General features: G+C 41.5%; 1 protein-coding gene across 1 annotated transcript in view; it reads left to right on the top strand.

Annotated features, from left to right (window-relative positions):
- KLHL1 (kelch like family member 1) overlaps window positions 1–27,456 on the top strand; it is a 480,042-nt gene that overhangs the window by 398,358 nt on the left and 54,228 nt on the right. The window contains 1 exon segment of the mRNA XM_030566357.1: window positions 1,190–1,414. Within this exon segment, the coding sequence (XP_030422217.1) occupies window positions 1,190–1,414 (225 nt within the window).

Raw genomic sequence — 27,456 nt, 5'->3', positions numbered from 1 at the left:
AACAGAATTTAAATCACATCTGTTTTAGTTCAATTAACAAAACTACTGCTTCCACAATGTTTGTTTTTGTTTTGTTTATTGCTTCTTCTGTTCCAAAGAAGGAATGACTCCTGAAAGAATTGTTTTCCAAAGAATTGTAACCTTTTATTACAGTTCAAATAAAATAGTATAGTGAAGCTTAACTGAAGAGGGTAATGATGTTGATTTTCTATCTAGGGATATTTAATCATTAGTGATGAATCATTGTTAGATGTGCAAATGTGTACAAAAATAAAACACTGAAGGTGTACAGATTATATTAATTATTATGAACTTTCCTGTGGATTACTTTAAAACCATCTGTCATTTTGATATTTGTGATTTAGATTTAGATTAACCTCTCCTATATGCATATTTAAATTAATGGAATGCATTATTCTGTTAGACTGGTACTTGTTTAAGTTAATTATGCCCCCTTTATCTCTGTGTTTCTTATAACCAAGTTTATTGCATTTCTCATCTTTCCTTGTTATGTACAAGTTACTTTTAGCAGCAGGAGCTTCTTAACTTACCAGCTAATCATGACAAGATTTCTAATTATTTTACATGTTTTGCTCTTTGCAGCTTCTGGTGTCAGATGTGTAAGTAAAACAAATAACCATATTCAGAAGGAAAAGTTGTTGGACGTATAAATAAATCTGCTTTAACTCCGTTACTTGTAAGTCTCTAGGTGACACTCAGTGGTTTCATAGCTGGTCTGAAACAAACAAAAAAATAGATCTGAACTAAAAAAATCTAAGGAGATATAGACCTAGATCGTAATACTAACTTCCCATCTCTAATGAAAATAATACTTAATTTCACAGGGTTTTTTATGTAGGCTACTGAACAAATGTAATGATGTTAGTGATCTTAAGGAGATATATCAGCAAACTGTAAACGAGATCATAAAGCTAGTACATAATGTTATTCAAACTAATGATACTCTAATTCTGGACTGGCCAGAATTGGTCCTCTTTCACTTCCAAGAAAAGATGCGTCAGTCACTCATTCATGGGCATTTTATGAACAGCTCTAAATAAACAGAAAAAGTTTGATAAGACTCATGAAACAAGCTGACAGCTACAGCGAAGCTCTCACCTTTTGGAAGCGGTGGGGTATTTGAAGCCATATACAGTAAATACATTATCCCATTAATATGTCTCATCAGGTGCTACAACTATAGAGAAGTATGATCTCAGGACAAATATATGGATCCAGGCTGGAGTGATGAATGGCAGGAGGCTGCAGTTTGGTGTGGCTGTCATTGATGACAAACTCTTTGTTATTGGAGGCCGGGATGGTTTAAAGACATTAAACACTGTTGAATGTTACAATCCAAAAACCAAGGCTTGGACTGTCTTACCCCCAATGTCAACACATAGACATGGTTTAGGTAAGAAATTTAAGTTTTAAAGAGATATAATTTGTTTTAGAAATGTATAATTTGTTCTGCAAACCTCAGTATTTTTGAGCTAAAGGAACAATGCAATAAGTAATGATGTGTGTTTGGTGGATGTTGCCAGGAATTGCAGCAATGCAAAAGAAATGTAATTTGCCAAAATGTTTCGTATGCAGATTTAAAAACAATATTCAGTCACTCTGTGGTGTGCTTATATATGAAAAATAAAAATTGGATATGGAATTCTAAAATTAAAAAAATAATAACCAAACACAATTTTGGATGGAGTAAGGAGAAGAAAAGGAAACTGAAACTTGCAAAGATTGACCCTGAAGTGTAGTCACTGACATCCTGAATTATTTTTTGTGTTTGATCAAACAGTCAAAATACACTGCATTCTCTCATGTCTTAGGAGAGCCCCAGCTATGATAGACGATACGGATGGGAGGTACATCAGCTTAGTAGCAATGGCGAAAGGCTTATAACTTTATAAGCACCTGCAAGAGTGGCATTCATCAGCAGTAATAGCACCTGTAGCATGTGTAGCAAGCACTGCATGACTCTCTCGGATAAGTGTTACTGGGGGGGATTAGTGCTTGCACAAGCCTTTGCACTCCAGAGTGCTTACAGTCACATTCCTGCTTCATGGAAACCCTTCACAATCCATCAATAATTATATAGAAAAGTAAACTCTGATTATCTGAATCCTCACTAAAAAAAAAAAAAATTCACCAGAATTCAAAATCTGTATACGAGCCAAATTTTGGTTTTCTGAAATTCCAATTATCTGAAGACTTCGGATATCCCTTTAAACATCTAGATTATCAAAATGTGTGTTTGTGTGTGTGTGTGTGTGAGAGAGAGAGAGAGAGAGAGAGAGAGAGCATATTTTCTAGTTATATGTGCATCTATGTATACTGTTGAAAATACTGGGCCTAATTTTGACTTCTGTCAATGTAACTCCTTTTATATCCACTGATGTGAGAATATGGTATATTACATTATATATTATGTATTACATATTCTCATCTCAGTGGAAGTCAATGATATTACACCATTGTACAACTGATGAAAGGTCAAAATTAGGCCCATTATGTTCAGTAGCATATAGATCCGGGACCTCTTTCTCCTTTCACATCTGTCTTATATCAGAGTAACTCCAGGAGATTGTTAGAGTTACTCTTTATTGAAACTGAAGAATGAAACTAGCCCATAATATTATGTGAAGATTGATAGATTGGCTACCTGGAAGATTGAAGTCCTCTCTTTATCCACAGAGTAGGTACAGTAGAACCTCAGAGTGACAAACACCTCGGGAAGGGAGGTTCTTCATAACTCTGAAATGTTTGTAACGCTGAATAAAACATTATGGTTGTTCTTTTGAAAGTTTACAACTGAACATTGACTTAATACAACTTTTAAACTTTACTATGCAGAAGAAAAATGCTGCTTTCAATTTATTTTTAGTAGTTTACATTTAACACATATTTTACTATATTTCCTTTTTTTTCTTTTCTTTTTTTTTTGTCTCTGCTGCTGCCTGATTGTGTACTTGTGGTTCCAAATGAGGGGTATGGTTGACTAGTCAGTTCGTAACTCTGGTGTTCATAACTCTGAGGTTCTTCTGTATAGTAAAATATAGGCATCATTAGCACAAGTTATATTTCCCTGAAATAACCATAGATCATAAAATCATAGAATATCAGAGTTGGAAGGGACCTCAGGAGGGCATCTAGTCAAACCCCCTTCTCAAAGCATCTAAATTATCCTATCCAGGGCTTCGTCAAGCCTGACTATAAAAACTTCTAAGGAAGGAGATTCCACCACCTTCTTTGGTAACACATTCCAGTGCTTCACCACCCTCCTAGTGAAAAAGTTTTTCCTAATATCCAACCTAAACTTCCCCCACTACAACTTGAGGCCATTACTCCTTGTTCTATCACCTGGTACCACTGAGAACAGTCTAGATCTATCCCCTTTGGAACCTCCTTTCAGATAGATGAAAGCAGCTATCAAATCCCCCACATTCTTCTCTACTGCAGACTAAATAATCCCAGTTTCCTCAGCCTCTCCTCATTAGTCATGTGCTCCAGCCCCCTAATCATTTTTGTTGCCGTCCGCTGGACTCTTTCCAATTTTTCCTTCTTGTACTGTGGGGCCCAAAACTGGACACAGAAATCCAGATGAGCCCTCACCAATGCTGAATAGAGGGGAATGATCACATTCTTCGATTTGCTGCCAGTGCCCCTACTTATACAGCCCAAAATGCTGTTAGCCTTCTTGGCAACAAGGGCATACTGTTGACTCATATCCAGCTTCTCATCCACTGTAACCCCTAGGTCCTTTTCTGCAGAACTGCTGCGTCATCACTCAGGCCCTAGTCTGTAGCTGTCCATGGGATTTTTCTGTCCTAAGTGCAGGACTCTGTACTTGACCTTGTTGAACCTCATCAGATTTCTTTTGGCCCAGTCCTCTAATTTGTGTAGGTCCCTCTATATCCTATCCCTACCCTCCAGCATATCTGCCAGTTCTCCCAATTTAGTGTCATCTGCAACCTTGCTGAGGGTACAATCCACACCATCCTCCAGATCATTAAAGAAGATATTGAACAAAACCAGCCTAGGACGGACCCTTGTGGCACTCCACTTGATACTGGCTGCCAATTAGACATGTAGCCATTGATCACTACCCATTGAGAGTGATGGTCTAGCCAGCTTTCTATCCACCTTATAGATGTGAACGGATAATTGTTTTCTTGTCTATTGAATCCCTTACCTTTCTCCTGACACTGTCAGGAAGTATGCCAACCACGCTGATGGTTTTGTGTTATATGCACTTCTCCACTGGGAGCTGGATGAAGGCTAACATAGAGTTGTCACATAGTAATGACTGAGCTGGATCTGGATTTGTGAGTTATAGGTAGAAGGTTGCCATTTATTTGAGCCACCTCATCCCCAGTTTACCTTAACACTGTTTTATTATATTTTTATTTTTTGTCAGTATTAGTAGTTGGCAGGAGATGGGTGACATGTTGCCCTTCCTGGAGTGAAATTAAGACAAAACTACTGAATACTTTAAAAAAAAAAGTTTGAGTTTTTATTTTAATTTATTAGTAATCCTTTGGAATAATTATATGCAAAAATGTATATTCATCTGTAAAATAAAATATATTTCTAAGTTTACTGGTTTCCATTGGCAAATATTGATTTTTTTCCTAATGGAAAGCAATGTATCCTGATCTCATTCCAATTAGTTTTGTTTTTGGACTTCAGCTACATTGATGATATAAATGGGATTACACACAACTTTTGAAATAGTGTAAGTTAACTCTGCTTGAGAAACAAAAGGGATCAAAAAAGGCTACAACATTTTAAAGTAAGCTTCAAAAATATCCTTTAATTTTAATTCTCTGCTATTAAGCAAAGGATTTTTTCTCTTAGAGCAATTTAGAGTCCAGAGGACATTCGCCACCAGAATATAACATATAAATTATGGGAAAACTGACCTTTCTGTACTGTGTTCTGGTAAAGTTGCCCAGTTTGATAGAATCTTTATAGAATCATGAAATCTAGAAATGGAAAAGACCTGTTAGGTCAGCTTGTCCATCCCTCTGAATTACAAGTTGTACTACTGTCTTTCTTTTTGCATTACTTTTGAACTTTGTGTTCTGTGTACAGCTTTTTCTTCTTTATCATCTTATTTTTTTAAATGACTATGCAATGGTTTCCTAGTGCTTTTTAGTTAGAATATATGTGTATAATCTGATGCTACAGGCTGAGCATAGGCTGACTACCTGTGCACATTACCTCTGAGCAGATGATATCCATTTCAAAATGTCATATTACTAATTTTCTGAAATAATCAGTAGTTGACCTCCACTGAAGATAATCTGTTAGTAAATGAGAACATTATTGTATTACACTGGACCAGAAAATAGAGGAGTTTAGAGGTGTATTGAATGCCTTGAGACATAGATATGATGGACAACTCTCACAAAGGGAAAAATACTCTCTGAAAGGTGTGGATCTCAAGTGAGTCCATTTACTTCAATGGAGTTACTCCAGATTTACACCTGTGTAATAGAACAGAAATTGGTCCTACGAATATTAGAAATTGACTGGCTAAGCCATAGTATATAGCAATGACAATTTGTCCTATAATATATTAATATGAGAATATGGCTGAATGTAGGCTCTGTGTTTTAGAGAACCACTGTACAGAATATCTAATGATGCCATAGGCACCGACTCCGTGGGTGCCCTGGGGCTGGAGCACCCATGGGGAAAAAATGGCGGGTGCTTTGCACCCACTGGCAGCCCCCCATCCGTTCCTGCTCCCATGCCGCCTTCCGCCTACCAGCGACCCTGTGGATCAGCACCTCCCCCATTCCTCTCCGCACCTCCTGTTCAGCACAAAAAGTTGTTTTGCATCGTGGAGGGAGGCTGGGAGGCAGAGGGAGGAGTACAGATGTGGCACACTCAGAGGAGGGGGCAGAAATGGGCAGGACGAGGCGGGCCGGAGGTGGAGCGGGAAGAGGTTGGTGTGGGGCGGGAGCAGGAAGAGGCAGGGCAGAGTGGGGGCGGGGCATGGAGCAGAGCCAGAGGTTGAGCATCCCCCTGCAGTTTGAAAAGTCTGCGCCTGTGAATGATGCCATCAGCATTCTGGGTAAACTGACAATTATTCTATTAGTAATAAATAATTTCTGGATAAAATAATATATTTACAATAGAAAAAAAGCTCTATTAAGTTATATGCAGTGTTGTCGGTCCCAGGATATGACAGAGACAAGGTGGGTGAGATAATATATTTTATTGGACCAACTTGTGTTAGTGAGGGAGACAAGCTTTCGAGCTTACACAGAGCTTTTTTTCAGGTTCCCAGACTTGAAGAAGAGGTCTCTGTAAACTTAATAGCTTCTCTCTCTCACCAACACAAGTTGGTCTAATAAAAGACAGTACCTTGCCCATCTTGTCTCTATATTAAGTATAGACATATCTATGGAAATGATCTAGAGAACATTTACTATCTACAGTGACTTTTCCTGAGCAGGGGGACTTGACCCTAGATCTTCCACTTCCTAGTGGGTGCCTAATCACTGGAATATAGTGTCATTCTCACTCTCTCTGTACCAGTGTACAGAGGAACAGCTTTAGCAGGAGAGACTGAGGGAGTCGCCCATCAGAATATCTCATAGAGCAGCAGTTAGCACACTCTTGTGAGAGACCCCTATTGAAATTCTTTCTTCCTCTCAGGCCAAAGGGGGGATTTTTTCCCCCACATCCTCAATAAGTATTGTAATCAGGGAGCTAAAAGTTATAAGATGGGCACCACCACACCACCTAAGTCTCTTGTGGATCCAGTCCCTAAATCCTCCCCTCAGCATTTACTTCTAGGCTCCGAACTCTTCTTATGAATTGTATAGGGATTTTGGGCACCTGACTTGGTAGATTCTCCTAGGTGGCAGCATGCCTAAAAGATAGGTATTGCAACACTGAGTCCAGATCCCATTTATGGATCTGAATGCTAGTCTGATCCTGCTGGGCAATTTCTGTGTTTCTACATAATTAATGAACTCAGCTGTTTTTATTCAAATACTTAGAGCCAGAGACTCAGCTGGCATGAGCCAACCTAGCTTCATTAACCTCAATTGATTTACACCAGCTGAGGATCCAGCCAATTAAAAACTGAACTCTCTGGTAGTTTTGGGGGTGTTAGAAATGTAAGACTCAAACTGTAATGTTTGTGTATATATAATATTATGATTAGGCTTGGTAAAGAGTAGTCTCATCACTGTGTGTTGCTATGGATATGGTTTAGCTGGAGAACACTTTTAAAATGTTAGATAGGCAGGGCATTTTAATTCCACCTGATAAAATTAGTGTTGATACCCTCTCTAGAGATGAGAACATCTCTTTTCCCTAACAACTAAAGGAAAATGAGTCTTATGAAACAGGTTTAAGAAGCTTGTTCATCAGGTTCATTATGCAGAAATCTTCAGTTGATTCCTAGCAGGGAAAATTTTGTTAATTTAAATATTTTCTACTGGTCTCAGATGAATCAGCCCCCTGGAAAGCAATTTTTTCCCTTGTTGTTTCAATATTTTGTGGCAATTCTAGCATAGTGCACATTCCTTTGGCATAAATTCCTATATTTTATGTCTATTTCAGTTAATTGGTAGTAGATAATTGTAATGATCCTTTCATTCTCTTCCAAGAAATGCTTATTACATATTAAATCAAGTTCTTAATGGCTGTTAGCAATTTTCTTGTTCCTTTTTTATTATTGTAATCACAGTCCATAACAGTATGATAGGAAGTCTGTCAGTGTTTGCACTGGATTAAATCTGCATGCTGTGAGAACATAGTCTAATCATTTATTTCTTTATCACCAATTGTTTAAAGAGCTCAGCAGCATTCACTGCTATACATGTGGATGACACTTGCTCCTTATGCTGAATCAACAAGAAAACATTGTGAGCATGAGCAAAATGATGTAATTTTAACCTTATGTTTTCATCAGTGTGAAATGACAAAACATTGATTCGCTTATGTAATTCGTTCCTATTGGCTTTACTTTTACTCTTGCTATTTGACAAGTCTCATAAAAAAATTTACATATTTAAAAAATCTATAATGCAGCTAGTGATGAATTAGAGAACCTTTAAACCACACTGAATATGAAGGTAGAAACCATGTATTGGGTAGCTCTTAAAATGTTTCAGTCCACTTAGATATTTCTGAACAAGAATGTTTTGATATCTGTCCATCTGTTTTAGAAAAAATGTTGTGGCCTGTAATAGGGATGTAGCAGATTATTCCCTCCTGTCTTCCTCCTTTCTCCTCCCCTTGCCCCCTTAACCTCCAAGAACAAGAAGCCCCTGAGGACCTGTGCCTCAAAGGTGCTTGTCTGAGGTGAATTGCCGACCTACTGTGAGCTGAGAGTACTCTGAGCAGCTCCATTCCTTTCTCTCTTGCAACTACTCAGCAACACCCCTACTCCCACCTGTTGCCTTTCAGGGAAGGGAAGAGAGACACTCTGGTTGCTCCATGGCTTGTTTGCCTGCCTGCTGGTCTGTAGGAACTCATAGAGAGCAAGATTGGAGCTTGACTGGCATTGGTAAAGTATGGCTTCCCACCTCCCATGTTGCTGCTTGCAATGAATTTTAAGCAGAAGCTTAAAAAGAAGAAAAAAAAACCTACTATGGTAGTTCAGATTGTCCTAACACATACAAGGACACACATGCCTTATCCATATTTGAAAAACAAAGTGTATTTATCAAATGAGCTAGCAAAGACTTGTTAATTAAATAGCACTTGGCACTTAGTTGTAGACAAAGTCAACAGTATATAAAAACTTGTTAGCTGATCTTTCTCAACCAAAGGATTTATTATACCTCTAATTTTCCCAATGTAGACAAGGCCACTATTGAGACCCTGGCTATGGTGTCAAACTGGTTGTTTGCAATGTGTCCAGTGCCCACTTTGAGGTAGAGTGAGACCACTAAAGTACAGTACAGTAACTCCTAACTTAAAGTTGTCCAGGTTAAAGTTGTTTCATTGTTATGTAGCTGCTCCGCGAGACTCCTGATTGCTGCACGGGGCAAGGGAAGGAAGAGGGGGGCTAATGTCAGGGTGTCCCCCTCACCCCTGGTCCTGCACCCCACTTACTCCGTCTTCCATAGAGCAGAGGGGACACACCAGGGCTCAGGATGGAGGAAGCTTCTAGCAGCTGTGGTCTCAGCAAGATAATCTAATTAATAAGGCAGTGTACTTAAAGGAGAAATGCTCATATCTCCCTCCATTGCTGCTGCCTTGTAGAGTGAGAGAGTTAATCCTTGAGGGCTCAGCCAATTGCTAGTTCATCATTTAGCACAGGGGTCAACAACCTCTGGCATGCAGCTCGCCAAGGTAAACACCCTGGCTGGCCAGGCCAGTTTGTTTATCTGCCGCGTCGGCAGGTTTGGCCGATCGTGGCTCCTACTGGCCATGGTTCGCCGTCCCAGGCCAATGGGGGCAGCGGGAAGCCATGGCCAGCACATCCCTCACCTGTGCCTCTTTCCGCAGCCCCCATTGGCCTGGGACGTCGAACCGCCAAACCTGCCGACGCAACAGGTAAACAAACTGGCCTGACCCACCATCGTGCTTACCCTGGTGAGCTGTGTGCCAGAGATTGTCAACCCCTGAGTTAGCAGTAAAGGAAATATCCCACCCTCTGATTCCTCCACCTCAACCAAACTTAACAATCATGATCACTGTGTACCATTTTGTTTAAAACATACTTCGTGTGTATATATATATAGTCTTTTGTCTGGTGAAAAAAATTTCCCTGGAACCTAACCCCCTCATTTACATTAATTCTTATGAGGAAATTGGATTAGTTTAACATCATTTCACTTAAAGTTGCATTTTTCAGGAACATAACTACAACGTTAAGTGAGAAGTTACTGTATCATCCCAGGTCTCTGAAACTGTAAAAAACATATATTTAAGATTAAATGACAATGATTTTTATTTTCAGCAGACTTTTTCTTTAACATACATTTTCACTTTTTCATTCATTTTTAAGAACCATTTTCACAGTGGAAGACACTTCAGGGTGTGTTTAACATAGTGAGTAGACCTGGTTTGGTTTACTGCACTTGACCGGGTCACAGAGTTCATTCTAGTAGCCATTCTAGTCATTTTTATTGATTAAGTATGGTTGCACTGCTGCCGTCTAATTTGAAGAGAGCCCTTATTGCAGTCCATTATATGTTCATAAACTCCTCAGTAGTTTAGAATAAATCTGCTTTTGTTTGTTTGCTGTTTTTTAATTTAATATTAGGTAACATAATTGCTAGCAACCACAGGTCACTCACTTCACGAAGAGATGAGGTTCAAATATGCAAGTAATAACGAAAATGGAAATTGTTCAGAGGCCAGGAAGGAAAACATATCCTTGGGAACCTGAAGCATTTGGGAGTATGGAGGGATTTCACAGCATCAGGAGAATGTCATACCCCATATGTAACACAGGGCTTGTCATAGTCTATACTTTGAAAGGAAATGTCCAGTGAAAACCCGCTCGCTATAGGAAATCATGACAAGGATGGCATCTACTCCTTTGAGTCAGTTGGAGGCACTGTGCCTCTAGAAGTGTTGTCAATCAGATGAAACATAAAGCCAACATCCTGACATCTCTAATGACCATCTTGGGGACTGTCAACAAGAGCAGAGGTGACATCGCTAGGTGTTTTGGCTAAAAGCTATTTCTGGATATCTAAAGTTTTTCTCTTTAATTTCAATATGTGAAATTATGGTTCATTTCCAACCCTAGTAAACTGGTGTGTATTGTTGTAGTTAAATAGTTAACTACATTGTTGAATAGTTGATATGCCTCACTGTAGAAGAGTAAATTTCAGGGGTGGGTGAAATCATTGTTTTATCTACAGCAATGTCCTGATGCTATTTACTGAGTCACACAAGGAGTGGAGGGGTAAGAGGTCATTTTCACTGTAGGCACCCATGCAATCTTGTTACTGCAGAACAGAACGGTCCATAGTGGCCAAGGGAAAATGCATAGTGAGGCATACGTAACACTTGCTTTGAGAAGAATCATCTTGCAACTTCTGTGGGTTCATGTTGCCACCACCGCATAAATTCAAGGGGATCAAGAATCTAACCATGCTCCAGTTTGCTTCCTGGAACTACGGTGGATAAGCAAGCATAGCAGCTAGTCTTCCATAATAACAATCCTTTGAGCAATAGGTTGTAATGTGCTGTGCCGCTATGCTGTTTCTTTCTCATCTATCACACAGATGCACGGAAGGCAGAGTTTTGCCTGGGGTTTATGTGCTTTAGGATTTTTTTTTTTGGCTGAAAGGCCTGTGTTACTGGCTTTGTCACCAGAGTAATAAGCAGGGGCTGAGGAAGCCATGGTGTGGAACCAACCCCCTAATGGAGGGGAGTCTGCTAAATGCTTGGCTTGATCCACTGAAATTGCACAGTTTAAAGTTTCCCATCTTTGCTTTCAGACAACCACATAGCATAAACTGGCTTTTCAGAAAAATGTAACTAATTTCTAGAATAGTCATTACAACAATGGGCAGTGGTAAAAGGAGGGAAGAAGAGGAGGAGGATTTATCTTTATTTCTCCCCACACACACACACACTGCCCCTGCTCCCCACAGATTCTTTGGAATAGGTCTCTGACTTGGCTCATTGTGGGATCCCATAATGTATATTAATTTATAAACAGTACCATTAGGCAAACTCTGAGATAAAGGTACAGATAGAATTAGGGAGACTCTGTTACTCAAAATACAATCACAGTATTACTGAATAAAGCGAATTATTAGGCAAATTTTACATGTCTGCAATGTTATCATTCTCCCAGGAATTCAGAAGTTTCTTTAATTTATTTTGAAAACCCTCAGGGCCCAGATATTTAATAAAGGCTCCTTCTCTTCTCAGCACTCACCCATATCCAACTGCCCTTGGTAACTTTTCCCTGAATAAAGGAAAGTGCACATTGCATTTATGTCCTTCTATAACCCATCACATATGCATACTCTGCTGTATTTAATTTTTGATTTCAGAATCTTTTCTAAAGAACTAGTGAAATTTGGATTATGAGTTAATTGTACCACCAAACAGTAAGAAAAGTTGGACTTCAAGTTAGGCAGCTTATAGTAAGACATAAAAATTATCAATAATAGCAAGTGATATGTAAAAAACTACAAAGGAAGTATAATTATTTACTTATAAATGTTCTCTCTTTTTATGTTCATGCCTATGTAAAAGTACTTCTCGCAGAATATTTTGAATATTCTGTAATAAATATATTTTAATGCAATGTATTTTTAAAGTGAGTTACCTAATACAAAGGTATTTAGACTAAGACTCTGAATTAAAAAAGAGAGGCATGAACATTAACTCACCACCACCACCACGCGCAAACATTGCACCCAGCTAAGTTCTAAATGAAACTAAAGGCAGTCCTATACTACAAATTTACATTGGCACAACTGCACCGCTGTAATGAAGATGTTCTAAGCCAGGGATTGGCAACCTCTGGCACGCGGCTCGGCAGGGTAAGCACCCTGGAGGGCCGGGGCAGTTTGTTTACCTGCCGTGTTGGCAGGTTTGGCCGATCGTGGCTCCCACTGGCTGCGGTTCGCCGTCCCAGGACGTGGCAGGTAAACAAATTGGCCCAGCCCATCCAGATGCTTACCTTGGCGAGCCACATGCCAGAGGTTGCCGACCCCTGCTCTAAGCCAGTGGGAGAGAGCTCTCCTGTAGGCTCCATAATTCCACCTCCGCAAGAGGCAGTAGCCATGTCAGCAGGATAAGTTCTCCCATCAACATAGCGCTGTCAACCCGGGAACTTAAGCTCGATGTAACTATGTCACTCCAGGGTGTGGATTTTTCACACCCCTGAATGATGTAGTTATACTGAAGTATGTAGTGTTGACCAAGCCTATGGTTACACATTAAGGCTCCAATCCTGCAAAAACTGATGCATAAGCTTTACTTTACACATATGAGAACTTCTATTGGGTTTACATATATGCTAAAGTTATGCATGTGCATAACTGTTTATGGGTTTGAGGCCAATGCTGTTATACATTAGGTAGTAAGGGTAAAAATCACCCTATATACAAAAGGCCCACAGAAGTCCTATGCGCCCCTTATTTTCTAGTTAAGACTCATTTTGAGATCTTAAGTCGCACTTAGACCTGGTGCTGGTACTATGCACAGTGATGAATGTCACTCATAACAAATTATCTATTAGTATTCAGCAAAATTCTGAATAACTGCTAATATATATCATCAAGCTCTCTGGAGAGTCTCAGAAATATGAGTGCTAACCTTAGGACAGACTGTTAAGAAGCAGGGCACACACCCCAAATTGTTTGTGAGTTCTAGTTACATTTCACCAATGAATGATAAAGTGTGAATTCCACAGGCACTATAACAGCTTTAACATGGAGTCACAGACAGTACTCTTGTGTACTCCAGTCTACCTTGCCACCCAGGTTAGCTTGACTTTGTGATAGATGGCCCCTTGGACCCTTACACCAAAAATCACAACAAAATTCAGATTACTCCCAGTCCCAAAGGACCAGACACTTATCCCAGATCAATTGTACTTTAGATCTTACACCAAAGATAGTGCTTGTAGCCAATCATATAATAAATTAACTAAAGATTTATTAACTAAGAAAGAGAAATAAGAGCATTATTTGCAGATAAATACACACACACAACACAAGTTATAGTCTTAGGCTCAAAAGGTAATAGAGGCTGCTATAATATGCAAGCTCTATATGTCCTCTAGAGGTCCAAGCTACGTAGCTGGTCGTTCGTTGCTTATGCTTAGAAATCTAGCCTTTTGAAAGTTCCAGCAGCATAGAGATCCGTTCCTTCTTGTCAGGGATTTTTGTCCTCTTTCCCCAGAGTTCAAGATGTGAAATGAGTCCTTGTGCATGTCTCCTCTACATGGGTGTGGGAGGAGCAATCATCAAAGTCTTTTGTCCTCTGATGTTCCACAATAGTTTGCCTGGTGTCTATGGGTCTTCTTTTGTTGGCACTTCCTGTGGCAAACTAATATTTCACACTTGTTAATGCTTCTCTCCTGACAGTGTGAGTTTACAGTTTCAGAGCAAACACTTAAATATTACGGTATAACATAGGATACAGATATTATACATGAGATTAGCAATTTACAAGCATTTTATATAGTTTAAACACTAAACACATTTTTTATAACTCTGATACATATTTTACCAATACTAAAACAGAGGTGAGCCAGACTGGATTCCAGCTATTCATTGGTCAATGTTCAGTTGAGGCCTAAGGGCCTTGGCATTAGCTGGCACCTGGTCTGCCAGTGTCAGAGATACAGCCAAAGCTAAATGAGAAGTTGAAGAGCTGATAGAGCAGTGAATGATATAGCCACATGTATTTGATTATTAGTGCTGCAGAATGTTAGTACTATTACCACTTTTTAATAAAAGAACAAATTCCCACAGGTAGACATCCTCATGAAACCGAACATACTAATTAGACAGGGGTACCTTTTTTTTCCCAAAATCGCTAAAGTCTCCAACTTCAAAAAATGATTTAGGTATTTAGGAGTCTAAGTCTACTTGAAATGCAGTGGGATTTCAGGGCCATATTTTCAAAAGTATTTACACTCCTACAGAAGCCCATGGGAACCTAGTGGGATTTGCAGAAGCACCTACGTGACTACCTTCAATTGAAATCAATGCAAGTTAGGTACTGAGGTGTTTTTAAAAATCCCATCACATATCTACCTGCTTTGTTAGGTGCCTAAATACCTTTAAAAATCTCACATTAGGGTCCTAACTGCCTAAATCCCTTTTGAAAATGGGAAGTTGGCTCCTAAGTCATTTAGACTCATTGAAAATGTTACGTACTAGCTTTCCTTTTGTAACCCCTTTGGACCCAAGTGGCTACCTAGAAATTTGGGGTCTTGTAGGTTGCATCAGTTGGTGATTGAGCCAGGTATTTCTTTGATGTCACTTTGTTTATGTCTGATGAATGCACTAAGTTCTGTTCTCCTGAACATAGGAGGAATAAAACAGGAGATCTATAGTTTTTTTCTTGCTCTCAGCTCCCAACCTCTTTCAGGCCTCGTCCAGACTAGGGGAGGAAAATTGATCTTAGATACGCAACTTCAGCTACGTGAATAACGTAACTGAAGTCGAATATCTAAGATCGAATTACTCACCCGTCCAGATGGCGCGGGATCGATGTCCGCGGCTCTTCGTGTCGATTCCGGAACTCCGTTCGGGTTGATGGAGTTCCGGAATCGATGTAAGCGCGCTCGGGGATCGATATATCGCGTCTAGACTAGACGTGATATATCGATCCCCGAGCAATCTATTTTAACCCGCCGATACGGCGGGGTAGTCTGGACGTGGGCTCAGACAGCACCTAACCCCAAAACTCTCTCTAGGCTTCTCCCAGGGCCTCATGCGATGTTTGTCTGCTGACTCTGGGCCTTCTTTCTGTGTCTGTTTTTTGGTGCTTCTCTCACTTTCTCTTTCCCCCCCAAAAATACCCAATGAAGACTTCCACCCACATAGTTCTACTTCCTGGGCAAACTCTAATATGTTTATGTTTTAGATGGGAGCTGCTGGAAAGTTGCTTAATTGTTTCTTATAGCTATCTTAAATGAACGCCAGTGATTACACCCACCCACTTCAATTACGTTTCTCCCAACCCACTACACTACAGGATTTTAAAAAAATCTTTGCTGTTGTAATCATAAGATTTTGGAGCAAATAGCTACACTTAAGATGAAGAATGTGCTCTTGATTAAACAGGTTGATGAAAATGTTACTCTACCCCAGGGGTCGGCAACCTCTGGCACGCGGCTCACCAGGGTAAGTACCCTGGCAGGTGGGGCCAGTTTGTTTACCTGCCGCGTGGGCAGGTTCGGCCAATCGCAGCTCCCACTGGCCGCGGTTCACTGTCCTAGGCCAATGGGTGTGGCGGGAAGCCGCAGCCAGCACATTCCTCGCCCCCGCTGCTTCCCACCACCCTCATTGGCCTGGGATGGCGAACCATGGCCAGTGGGAGCCGCGATCAGCTGAACCTGCCAACACGGCAGGTAAACAAACTGGCCTGGCCCGCCAGGGTACTTACCTTGGTGAGCTGCGTGCCAGAGGTTGCCAACTCCTGCTCTACCCCTAATCATAATTAACTTTGGTATTTCCATTTTCTATAAAGATATTGTGACAATTCTATTCTGAAAATAAAACTTTTTCTCTTATTAAATGATATTGTTTCTGTTTCTAAAATAGACAGTAGGCTGATACACACTGGAAAGCTTGAAGACTGCACTTCAAAAACGTATTTGCTTATACTGTTGACATATAGGGTTAAGATAATATTAATAAGTCTCCCTACGAGATTCATATCTGCTTTTAAGGAAAGTTACTGATAGTGAGAAAAAAGAATTTTAAGTATGGAATACAGTGAGAGGGCCTCACTTCATGAAAGCACTTAGGCACATGTTTGATTAACTTTAAGCATATGCTTGAGTCCCATTAAAGTAGATGGATCCCATCTACTTTAATGGGACTCAAGCACATGCTTAAAGTTAACTGCATATTCAAGCACATGCTTAAGTATTTTGCTGAACAGGGATGGTTTCTTGAATTGTGGCTGAGATGAGAAGTGCCTGCAGGCTGTAGGGTAGACCTCAAACCTGCATTTTGCCAGTGTTCCTGATTTCATTCATAAGCAGCAAAGAGTTCTGTTTCTGGGAAGATGAGTGGGAAAGGAAAAACAGTGAGAAGCAGCCGGAGTCATATACCATAGCGATGGATTGGAATACAAAAGTGGACAGAATAGAATGAGGTAATGTGAAATGAACTGGCACAGAGAAGAAAGGGAAAATAAGTGCCTGGTCCTCTGGAAGTGGGACAAATCTTCTTGCTAACCTGGAGCACCATCATCTCTAGCCACGAAGTAAAGAGTATACGTGTCAAAATCAGGCATAGCACAGGCATTGCATTGAGATCCGAGATCTCTTCCTACCTAATAGACTTAAAGTACTTCAAGCCAAATACTGCAATTTTGGTTGAAATTCAGCCCACTACTGATTTGAATAGAAATTTCAGTATAGTCCTATTTAAAACCAGTCTTAAAAAGAAGAGGGGGGCACTTGAGGGAAAAAGAGGCAAAATGCTTTTTTTTCCCTTCTGAGAGAGTTTTTAGGTTGTAAGCAGGAGATGGAAGTGCATTTTAGAAATGCTAATTTTCAAACATTTGAAAAAAGTCCACAACTTTTAGATGCAGATTTTATTTCTCATATTAACTCCACTATTCAATTAAAACAGATTTCTTTATGGAGAGGAATCAGAATGAACAGCTGCAACTTTTTATTAATGCTGAGGTAACTTAGATCTTTCTAGAGCAGGGGTCAGCAACCTCTGGCACGCAGCTCACCAGGGTAAGCACCCTGGCAGGCTGGGCCAGTTTGTTTACCTGCCGCGTCAGCAAGTTCGGCCGATCGTGGCTCCCAGTGGCTGCGGTTCACTGTCCCAGGCCAATGGGAGTGGCGGGAAGCCGCAGCCAGCACATCCCTCACCTGCACCGCTTCACGCCCCCCTCCCATTGGCCTGGGATGGTGAACCGTGGCCACTGGGAGCCACGATTGGCCAAACCTGCTGACGTGGCAGGCAAACAAACTGGCCTGGCCCGCCAGTGTGCTTACCCTGGCGAGCCGCGTGCCAGAGGTTGCCAACCCCGTTGTATGTGATGATTGGATGTTATGATGTGTATGTATGATTGGAGGTTAAAAATAAAAGAATAAATCATTGGCGCATTTTTTTATTTTTATTTATACACTTTGGAAACATCTAAAACTATTTTGTCTATTCAAGAGGTCATGTGAAAAATACAAAATAGAGTATAAGACTCAAAACAAAGTCATCATTTAGATAAAGACAAGATAGAGGTTTCAATTTTATTTATTAATTCTAAAGATTTAAGACAAGTGGAAAAACAAAATATTACTATTCAACATCAGCATATTATTATCTGTTAATCCGGCATTAAGCCTTAGTGGAAATTATCATAAATTCAATCAGGGAAATAAAGTCAAAATAACAATAAATTAGTTACTTCTGGCCACCAGAAAAAAATGTATTATGAATGAAAGAATTTTTAAAACACAACTGTTTGGTGAAATGAAAAGAAAAACACCCTTTATTTTTAAATTATTATTTTATGACTAAATGCCAAAATTCACAACTAATAATGTAACCACTCCTACTGTTCAACTAATAAAAAGATAGATATAGAAATTCCAGTAAAGCTGTCTACTGGAGCAAAAACAGACTAGAACATACTGAAACAGGTAACGCTCAAGCCAAAGATCTCAAACAGTTTGATAATGAGAGGCTATAATGAGGAACTGATTGAACATGGGAATTATGCAAAGTAAAAATGCAATTTATGGGGTGAATATGGACACTGTTCTACTTAATAAATCTTACGGGAAAGAATCTTTACTCTATGCAACCTTATGAAGAACTAGGTTCAGTGAGACACATTTTTAGTAAAATATTCAGCAGAAATAACACAAAGTCAATGAGCTCCACAGATATAGCAGATAAGAAAAGTGGTAACTTAGGAAAACCATTTTTCTGGCAGTTGAAAGACATTGCTTATCCAGTAGTGAACACTGCAAGATCAGTACTAATGCTCATTGGACCTAGGGGGAAGGGTGACTTTGAGGCTAATGGTAACCTAACTTTAGGCTTCTATTTTAGCAACTTTAGCCATACTTGTTAAGCAATGAAAATGAGTTAGGGACTGTCCAAGACTCAAATATAATCGTAGGCCAGGGATTGGCAACTTTTGGCCTGCGACCTGCCAGGGTAAGCATCCTGGCGGGCTGGGCTGGTTTCTTTACCGGCCGCATCCGCAAATTTGGCCGATCATGGCTCCCACTGGCTGCGGTTCGCTGCTCCAGGCCAATGGGCTGCAGGAAGCAGCACGGGCTGATAGATGTGCTGACCACTGCTTTCTGCTGCCCCCGTTGGCCTGGGATGGTGAACCACGGCCAATGGGAGCCGCGATTGGCCGAACCTTTGGATGAGGTCAGTAAACAATCTGGCCCGGCCCGGCCCGCCAGGGGGCTTACCCTTGCAAGCCATGTGCCAAAGGTTGTCGATTCCTGTCATAGGCCTTAATCAGAGAGTTCACAATCTACCCAGAAGGGAAATAAACTTAGATTTTATTTTATCTTTAATTTTTATCATGACAGTAAGTCCAGAGTATCCTTAGGCAAAGCACAAAGCATTGGAAAGCAGAAAAGCAAATCTAAATAAATGCCTTGCTCCTGCATTAATACCATGTGTGTGCACACCTGCTCCCATGTGGTTCTCACCGTTGTTTCATTCACAAAGAATGATATCGATTGCAGGTTAAGTTGAACCAGTAGCATTTTATTAAACCCTGAGGATTGTGTTGTCCATGTGGCTAAACAGCTTTCCAGTTCCCTTGGTGTCCCATTAATAATGGTTCCTCTAGGGAATTTGGTACTTTGGACTCCAGTGCCACTGATCATGATGCATCTTCCCTACTGGACAAACATTTTAATATAAACTTAAAAAAAAACACAATAATGACCCCCACCCTATGTCCCTTCAGCCAGAGGTTGCTAGCACATATTTGAATTGGAGTCTCATCTTTACCACAGACTCAGCCAGGGTACATAGATTTTGAGAGACTTTGACTCCTACATCAGGCAACCGCACAAGGAGTGACCTTTCTCTGTCTCCCTGTCTCCAAAGCTAGCAAACTTTCTCACTGTGGAACTTCTCCCCTCCCTGTGCTGTCGAGTTCTGGATGGTTCTGTATCTCTCTGTTTGATGATCTCTATCGACTCTCTCTGGATGCTCTTTCTTTTGATTTGTAAGTGTCTCCTGCTCCTTTGGATCACTTGTCCCCCTTGCACTGTCCCTTCATATCACTTCTTGTGACTTTAGTCCACTCCTTCAGGTGTCTCTCTAATGATGGACACCTCACAGGAGTGCCTGTCTGCAAGATTGGTAGGGCCTTGGCTGATCTGTTACACTCTAGGGCCTACTTTCTATAATTGTTGACCATCTACTCTTGGTACTATCTCTATCCTTCTGGCTTCAACAGGTCTTTCCCATTGGCAGCAACGTTTTGGTCCTTCATCCTATCAGTGCCTGTGCTGGATTGCTTTGGCACCCCAGTGATGGGATAATTCTGTGCACCAAAAATTCTACCAATCAGTCAGAACCAAAAGAAACAGCCTTGTGTAACAATCACTTAGCTGTTTTCACAGCGGGTTCCACCGTATCATTATTCTGTGGGTATATTGGGAAGAATGTGGGGTAGTCAATCTCCCATTTATGTGTAAATGCCTTGAATTCTTCCAGTGCAAATTAGGATCTGTTGTTAGTGATCTAATGTCTGGAATGCAATATCTCACAAAATGGGTCTTAGTTTACCAGTCAGGTAGGGTTATTGACCTCCCAGAAATCTGAATAGTAAGTGAATATAATCAAGTATTGCTTTTCATTCACAGTAAATAAGTCTGCTCCCATCTTTTCCCATGATCAGGAGGGAAGCTCATGTAGTAAGTCTCTCTCTGCTAGCGGCTATCACATAACTGGCAGTTGTCAAACCCTTATATCATGAAGCAGAAATGTATTGATTTCCAGCCTGTGAACACACTATTGAGTGCTTATAAAACAGCTGTCAGTGGCCTGATTTGAGGCATATATTGCTGGCATGTAATCTGTCACATTTTCAGGTTAACTGCACCTGTATCCACACCTCTGGGGGCCAATCCAAGAATCTCTAGTCAGGTCTCAGGTCTCCAGCCATCACCTATTTCTGTTAGGCATTTTTCTCCCACTTCATTGTGACCAAGGGCTTTCAAGGTTGCACAACTGCATGACTTATACTGCAATATCCCCAGCAAGTCAGGTTGCCTAAAGCCAGCACCTGTGCTTTGCTGTCTTTCTCTCTGAGGTCTATGAACAGTGTACTGGCAGCAGTTACCACACAACTCTTTTAAATAAAGTACATTTATTCTTAAAGTAAAAGCACTAAACAGAAAACATAATATAGCAGTAGTTCCTAGAGGAATGTTAAAAGCTTACCAGTCTTATGGGACCTTAGTAGGCCAAGGTCTCTCCAACCCTTCTGCAGGGATTGGGGACCCCCTCAGAAAGAAGTTTGTGTCCATTTGCTGAATCCACAAGGAGGCCTGAGTCAGTTTAAACTCATTTCAAAAGCACTTTCTTTATCAGTTGGTCTCTGGAAAATCCAGTTTGAAACAGTATAGGTCAGCCTTTCCAGGGAGTGGTTCCTCTCTGGAGATGTTTACAACATGAATTATTCACCTTAATCTCCTTCCACTGCTTTTGGTTCTTGGAGGAGGTGTGATAACGTTCTCCCATGGAATGGATTACAGTCCCTAGCTCACAGTGATATAAACCATTTGTAAACTTAATGCAGTATGGTCCCCGAAGATATTGCATGCAAAATTTGTTACAATGTGCTTAGATAATGAGGCAGGGACAACAGCTCTCTGTCCTTGAAATATGATTCTACCCCGCACACTCAGCTCATCTTTCATTTGAAAATATGGTTCTGTTCTTACTGGTATTTGTCATTTGGCCACCCATTAACTTTATGTTGAAACTGGGAGAGAGTGCAGTATACGGATGAATTCAATATCTGACCCCCTTCCCCTAACTTTCTGAGACTAGCTATATATCTCCTGCCCAGGGTGTCAGCAAACACCAGGAAACCCTGGACAATATCTGATCTGTGCCTCCTGGTAGCACAGGAGGCACAACAAGTGCTGTCATTTGTTTGGAGCACTAAGATGGAGCTTTGCCATGATTGTGTCAAGGGGTTTGGGGTCTGATTGCATTATCACTGGGTGGCCATGGGTGTACCACAGTCAGATGCTCTTTTTCTCTTTGGGTGAATATCCTGTTCAGTCTTTGACAGGCTCTACTAGCATAAGCAATGAGCTGCTCCTGCAAAAGAGCTCAATCAGCCCTTTTTATGATGATTCACACTGGACTGTCTGCCTTTCCTGACTAGTAGTGCTTGAGGACAGGAGCATTCATTATTATTTATTTCAACATGTCAAATACTTGTACTGGGAACCTGCCCAATCCCATTCAATATCCTACCTTGTGAACTGATGTATGGGTTCTGCTGCTGCAGCCAGGTGTGAACAGAATTTGGACAGAAAATATATCATTTCTATGAATCACTAAACTCCTGTCAACATCCAATGGAGCTGGCATATCTCTAACTGCCTTCATTTTGCTGGGTTCCTGTCATAACCTAGTCCCAGATTTGGACTTTAGCGTCCAAAATATGGGGGTTAGCATGAAAACCTCCAAGCTTAATTACCATCTTGGACCTGGTAAAGCTGCCACCACCCAAAAAATTAGAGTGTTTTGGGGCACTCTGGTCCCCCCAAAAACCTTCCCTGGGGACCCCAAGACCCAAATCCCTTGAGTCTCACAACAAAGGGTAATAAACCATTTCCCTTCCCCCCTCCAGGTGTTCCTGGAGAGATACATAGAAGCAAGCTCCGTGAATCTAAACAGAGGGATTCCACCCTCTCTATTTCCAGTCCTGGAAACAGAAGTACTTCCCTCTTCACCCAGAGGGTATGCAAAGTCAGGCTAGTAAATCTAACACACACAGATTTCCCCCTTACTTCTTCCTCCCACCAATTCCCTGGTGAGCACAGACTCAATTCCCTGGAGTTCCCCACTAAAGAAAAACTCCAACAGGTCTTAAAAAGAAAGCTTTATATAAAAAGAAAGAAAAAGTACATAAAAATGGTCTCTCTGTATTAAGGTGACAAATACAGGGTCAATTGCTTAAAAGAAATATGAATAAACAGCCTTATCCACAAAGAATACAATTCAAAACACTCCAGCAACTACACACGTAAATACAAAAAACATATAAATCCCTATCTGATCTTTTGTACTTACAACTGGGAAACAGGAGATTAGAAAGGCAGGAAACAGAGATCCTCTCATAGCCGAGAGAGGGAGAGGCAGAAGACCAAGAACAAAGGACTCACACACAAACTTCCCTCCACCCAGATTTGAAAAAGTCTTGTTTCCTGATTGGTCCTCTGGTCAGGTGTTTCAGGTTACTTCTTTCCAGGTGAAAGAGACATTAACCCTTAGCTATCTGTTTATGACAGTGCCTCCTTCAGTCCCTCTGCTGCAAGTACATGTTCAATGTATGTCAACTCACACTGTTTGAGTTTGGCTTTATGTTCACGTCCCTGCATTGATGTAGAAAAGCTTGTTGTTTTCTGTCATGGTTTCATTCAGCTTCTGGATCATTGCTCCTTTCACCTACAATGAGGATGTCAACTGCAATTATTTTCAGCCCAGGCAGCGTTTCATGTACTTTGATGAGTCTTCTCTGGAGCGCGTCTGGTGCTGGGCTTAAGCCCATTGGAATATGAAGCCATCTGTAGCGACCAAATGGTACCGCCAAAGTTGCCAGCATGCTCGACTCTTTTTCCAGGCTTATGTGCCAAACCTCATTCATCACATTGCAGACCATAAGATTTTGGCTTTGGAAAGTTCTGGTAGATGTCATCAGTTGTGGGCTTTGAAGAGTGATATCTTTTCAACAACAGCTCAGTGGTTTGAGCATTGGCCTGCTAAACCCAGGTTTGTGAGTTCAATCCTTGAGGGGGCCATTTAGGGATTTGGGGATTGGTCCTGCTTTGAGCATGGGGTTGGACTAGATGATCTCCTGAGATCCCTTCCAACCCTAATAATCTATGATTCATGCTTCTTATTCAGGCTGTACTAGCCTCGACGGGTGCTATGATTCCCCTGATTTGCAGACATTTGAGCTTCTTGCTAACTGGACTACATAGTGCCACTGGCATTTTCTTTCGTGGTAAGCATGTGTTCCACTGCACTTCATAGAATTCCCAGCTCTCATCATGTCTCAATGTTCCATTAGCAAAGAGTGATACTGAATGCAGGTTAAGTTGAAAAGGTGAAACTTTATTAAACTCTGTGGACTACTCTGTCCATGTGGCTGAGTTCCTTCAAGTATAACTCCCCACATTTGCTATTCCACTGGTGTCTCATCCAAAACAGTCCCTCCAGCGAATATGGTCCATCTGACTTCAGTTCCACTGATCATGATACTATAGCAGGAGTAAGCAACCTCTGGCATGTGGCTTGCCAGGGTAAGCACCCTGGCAGGCCGGGCCAGTTTGTTTACCTGCTGCATCGGCAGGTTCGGCGGACTGTGGCTTCCACTGGCCGCGGTTCGCCGTCCCAGGCCAATGGGGGTCAGGGGAAGCCGCGGCCAGCACATCCCTCGCCTGCACCACACATCCTTTGCCCAACCCCCATCCCTGAGCCCCCCACAACCCAGAGTTCCCTCATGCACCGCAGAGCTCACACTCCCAGCCCAGCCAGAGCCCTCACCCACTCCTGCAGCCCAACGCCATGCCTCAACCCGCAGCCCCCACCCACACTCCAAATCTCTTGGCCCCACCCCCCAGCCTGGCACTCCCTCCTGCATCCCAAACCCCTCATCTCTGGCCCTATCTGAGCCTTCACCCCCAGCCCAGAGCCTGTACTCCCTCCTATACCCCAACCCCCTGCCTCAACCTGCAGCCCCACATTCTGAATCCCTCAGCCCCTCCCACACTCCAACACCCTGCCCCAGCCCACATCCCCCTCCCACACTCTGAGCCCCTCATTTCTGGCCCCACCCCAGAGTCCGCACCTCCATTTAGAGAGGGAATGTAGTGAGTGGGGGCCGGGCCCTCAGGGAAGGGGCAGAGCTAGGGTGTTTGGTTTTGTGCGATTAGAAATGTTGGCAACCCTATTCAGTTACCATAACTTTCAGGTTAAATTAATCATAAATCACCATCAAAGACTAAAAGGGTCATGTGAACCCGGCCAGGAATTTTGGATTGTGTGAACAAATAGGTTTTGCTGAGTATTGTTCTGGATAAGGGTGTTGTGTGTCTGTGAACACAGAACCAGAGAGTGAGCCTGTAAGCACTGTGTGGCCCTAGAGGAAGTTAAAGAGGGCACTTTGGGTCTGGGCTGGCTAAAGAGGCTTGGGGTTGTAAGCTAAGAAACTACTCCTAGTTACCTTTGGTTCCTCTACCACAGGGATCAGCAACCTTTGGCACGCGACTTGCCAGGGTAAGCAGCCTGGTGGGCCGGGCTGGTTTGTTTACCTGCTGCATCCGCAGATTCGGCCAATCGCTGCTCCCATTGGCTGTGGTTCGCCGCTGTAGACCAATGGGGGCTGCAGGAAGCGATGCAGGCCAAGGGATGTGCTGGCTGTCGCTTCCCGCAGCCCCCATCGGCCTGGAGCGATGAACCGCGGGCAGTGGGAACTGCGATCGGCCGAACCTGTGGACACAGCAGGTAAACAAACTGGCCCGGCCTGCCAGGATGCTTACCCTGGCGGGCCACATGCCAAAGGTTGCCAATCCCTGCTCTACCATTTGCTGAAGCAGATCTTTGTACATTCCTTGTAAATAAACAAGATTGCATCAAAGATAATACCAGACTCCATCATTAGTCTCTACTCCCAACGGGAACATTCCTAGGCCCCAAACTCTGACTAGCCACTCTGGTCAAAAAGGGGCAACAATACTTGGTCACACAGCAAAGCAGCTCCAGCTTTTAAATGTACCACAAGATGCAGTGATGTAGAATCTGAACAGTGGAATTAAAGAACTACAGAGCTGGCTTAGTAAACAGCTTGTTCCTATCTAGGCCTACTAACATAGCTTGAGTAAATGCCTGCAGATAAATAGCCGTTATCTCCGCCAAGCCCGAGAGGCGGTAGTGCAGTCCATTTCAAAAACCCAATAAACGAGAGAAAAGAAGATATAAAGAGCAATGGAGAGGCTAAGATAGTCCTTAGGGACTGGAAGTCACAGAAGAGATGCTACAGGAACAAGTATCATTGAACTCAGAAGGACAAAGTTTACACTAATACCTCCAAAGAGACTGATCAAATGGCCAATAATAAAACTAAAGTTGTTTTGGGTTAATTTGAATGTAATGTTCAGAGTGTGATGTACATCAGCTATTTGGAAATAAAAGAACTCTAAAAAAGAAAGCGGATGTAATGATAAATCTCTGAGAGAGTTTGTCATTGCTACTTTTTCAACTAATGAAACTTCAGTCATGTTAAAAAAGTAACAGAGCATTTCATGAAGGGAACTTTGCTCATTCCACTGGGCTGTTTGTGAGTGCATAAAGGGGGACTGCTAGGTGTTCATTAAACATGCTTTCTTTTCAATGTAAAATGACAAAGCACCATCAGAAAAATAAAGTCAACCCAAAGCAGTGCAACCAATGTGACTTTATGGGGCTTTGCCAATTCTAAAAGAAAATGGTGTGTGTAATGAGCAGTTAGCAGCCTGTGTCTTCAGGAGCACATTTAACACACATGCACACTCATATTTACTTATTACATATAAATACAAAATCTCCCCAGCTGCACGAACAGAATCATGCTAATCTGGCAAACTCCATCCTTAAAATCTCTACTCTTAAATTAAATCAGTTCACCATGAATCTCCTGCAAAAGTTCACTTCACCAGGTATCAAAATGGTCAGACACAGAGGAAGGGGGAGAAGCATCTGTCAAGGTAGCAGGGCTTATTTTATGGGCATCTCTTTCCTTTAGATTTTTTGGGAGTCAGGATGTTGCTGGAGACATTGTGCTTTTCAGTAGTGTTATGTATCTCTGTGTTTTCATAGCAGCAAAAAGATACTTGTTAAATTATTGCTGTATTTTTATGCCAAAGTCACAAGAGAAATATTTCATTTCTAGCTTTACTCCTTTTAACATATTTTCTCTGAAATATTGATTTGTTTGTGTACTAGATTTTTACTTCAGCTTTTTTACATCAGCACAAGTTTTGAAGAACTATTTCTCTGAATCATAAAGTACCTTTTCATTGTTATTTGCACCCTTGTTAAGTAGTAGATCATGTTCAAATTCACTAAAGACCAACTAATCATAACAATATCCATTATAAAAAATTCTGAGCCAGGTTCCCAGGGTAATATTGTGTCACAGATGAGCATCTGGTTTCTCATTGACAAAACTGAACTGAAGATAAAGAGGCACTGCTGTAAATCTCTGCTCCATTAACATAGCTGTACAGGGTCTACTGGCCCCTGAGAAGCAGGTGGGTGTTTTCATAACCCATTTAATCAGCTTCAAACCCTTTTTCGGGACAAATCTCAACACCTCCCTCAGGACAAAGCATTTTCAACAACATCTTAATGAATGCTTACTAAAAGGGCATTTTAGGCTTGATCCTCCAATCCTTGAGCACATCAAACACGCCTTGAGGCCAGGGGGAGTTCAGTGTGCAGGCCTCTTGCAGAGATCGAGTCTGTAGTGCTCCAAAAATTACACAGGGTCTCTCTGAATATTTTATGCCTTTTAAGGTCATGTTTTGTACAAATTACA

The sequence above is a fragment of the Gopherus evgoodei genome, chromosome 1 (assembly GCF_007399415.2).
Source record: "Gopherus evgoodei ecotype Sinaloan lineage chromosome 1, rGopEvg1_v1.p, whole genome shotgun sequence".
Lineage (NCBI taxonomy): Eukaryota > Metazoa > Chordata > Testudines > Testudinidae > Gopherus > Gopherus evgoodei.
Note: the sequence above shows the minus strand (reverse complement) of the source record. Positions and strands in the feature narration are given on the sequence as shown.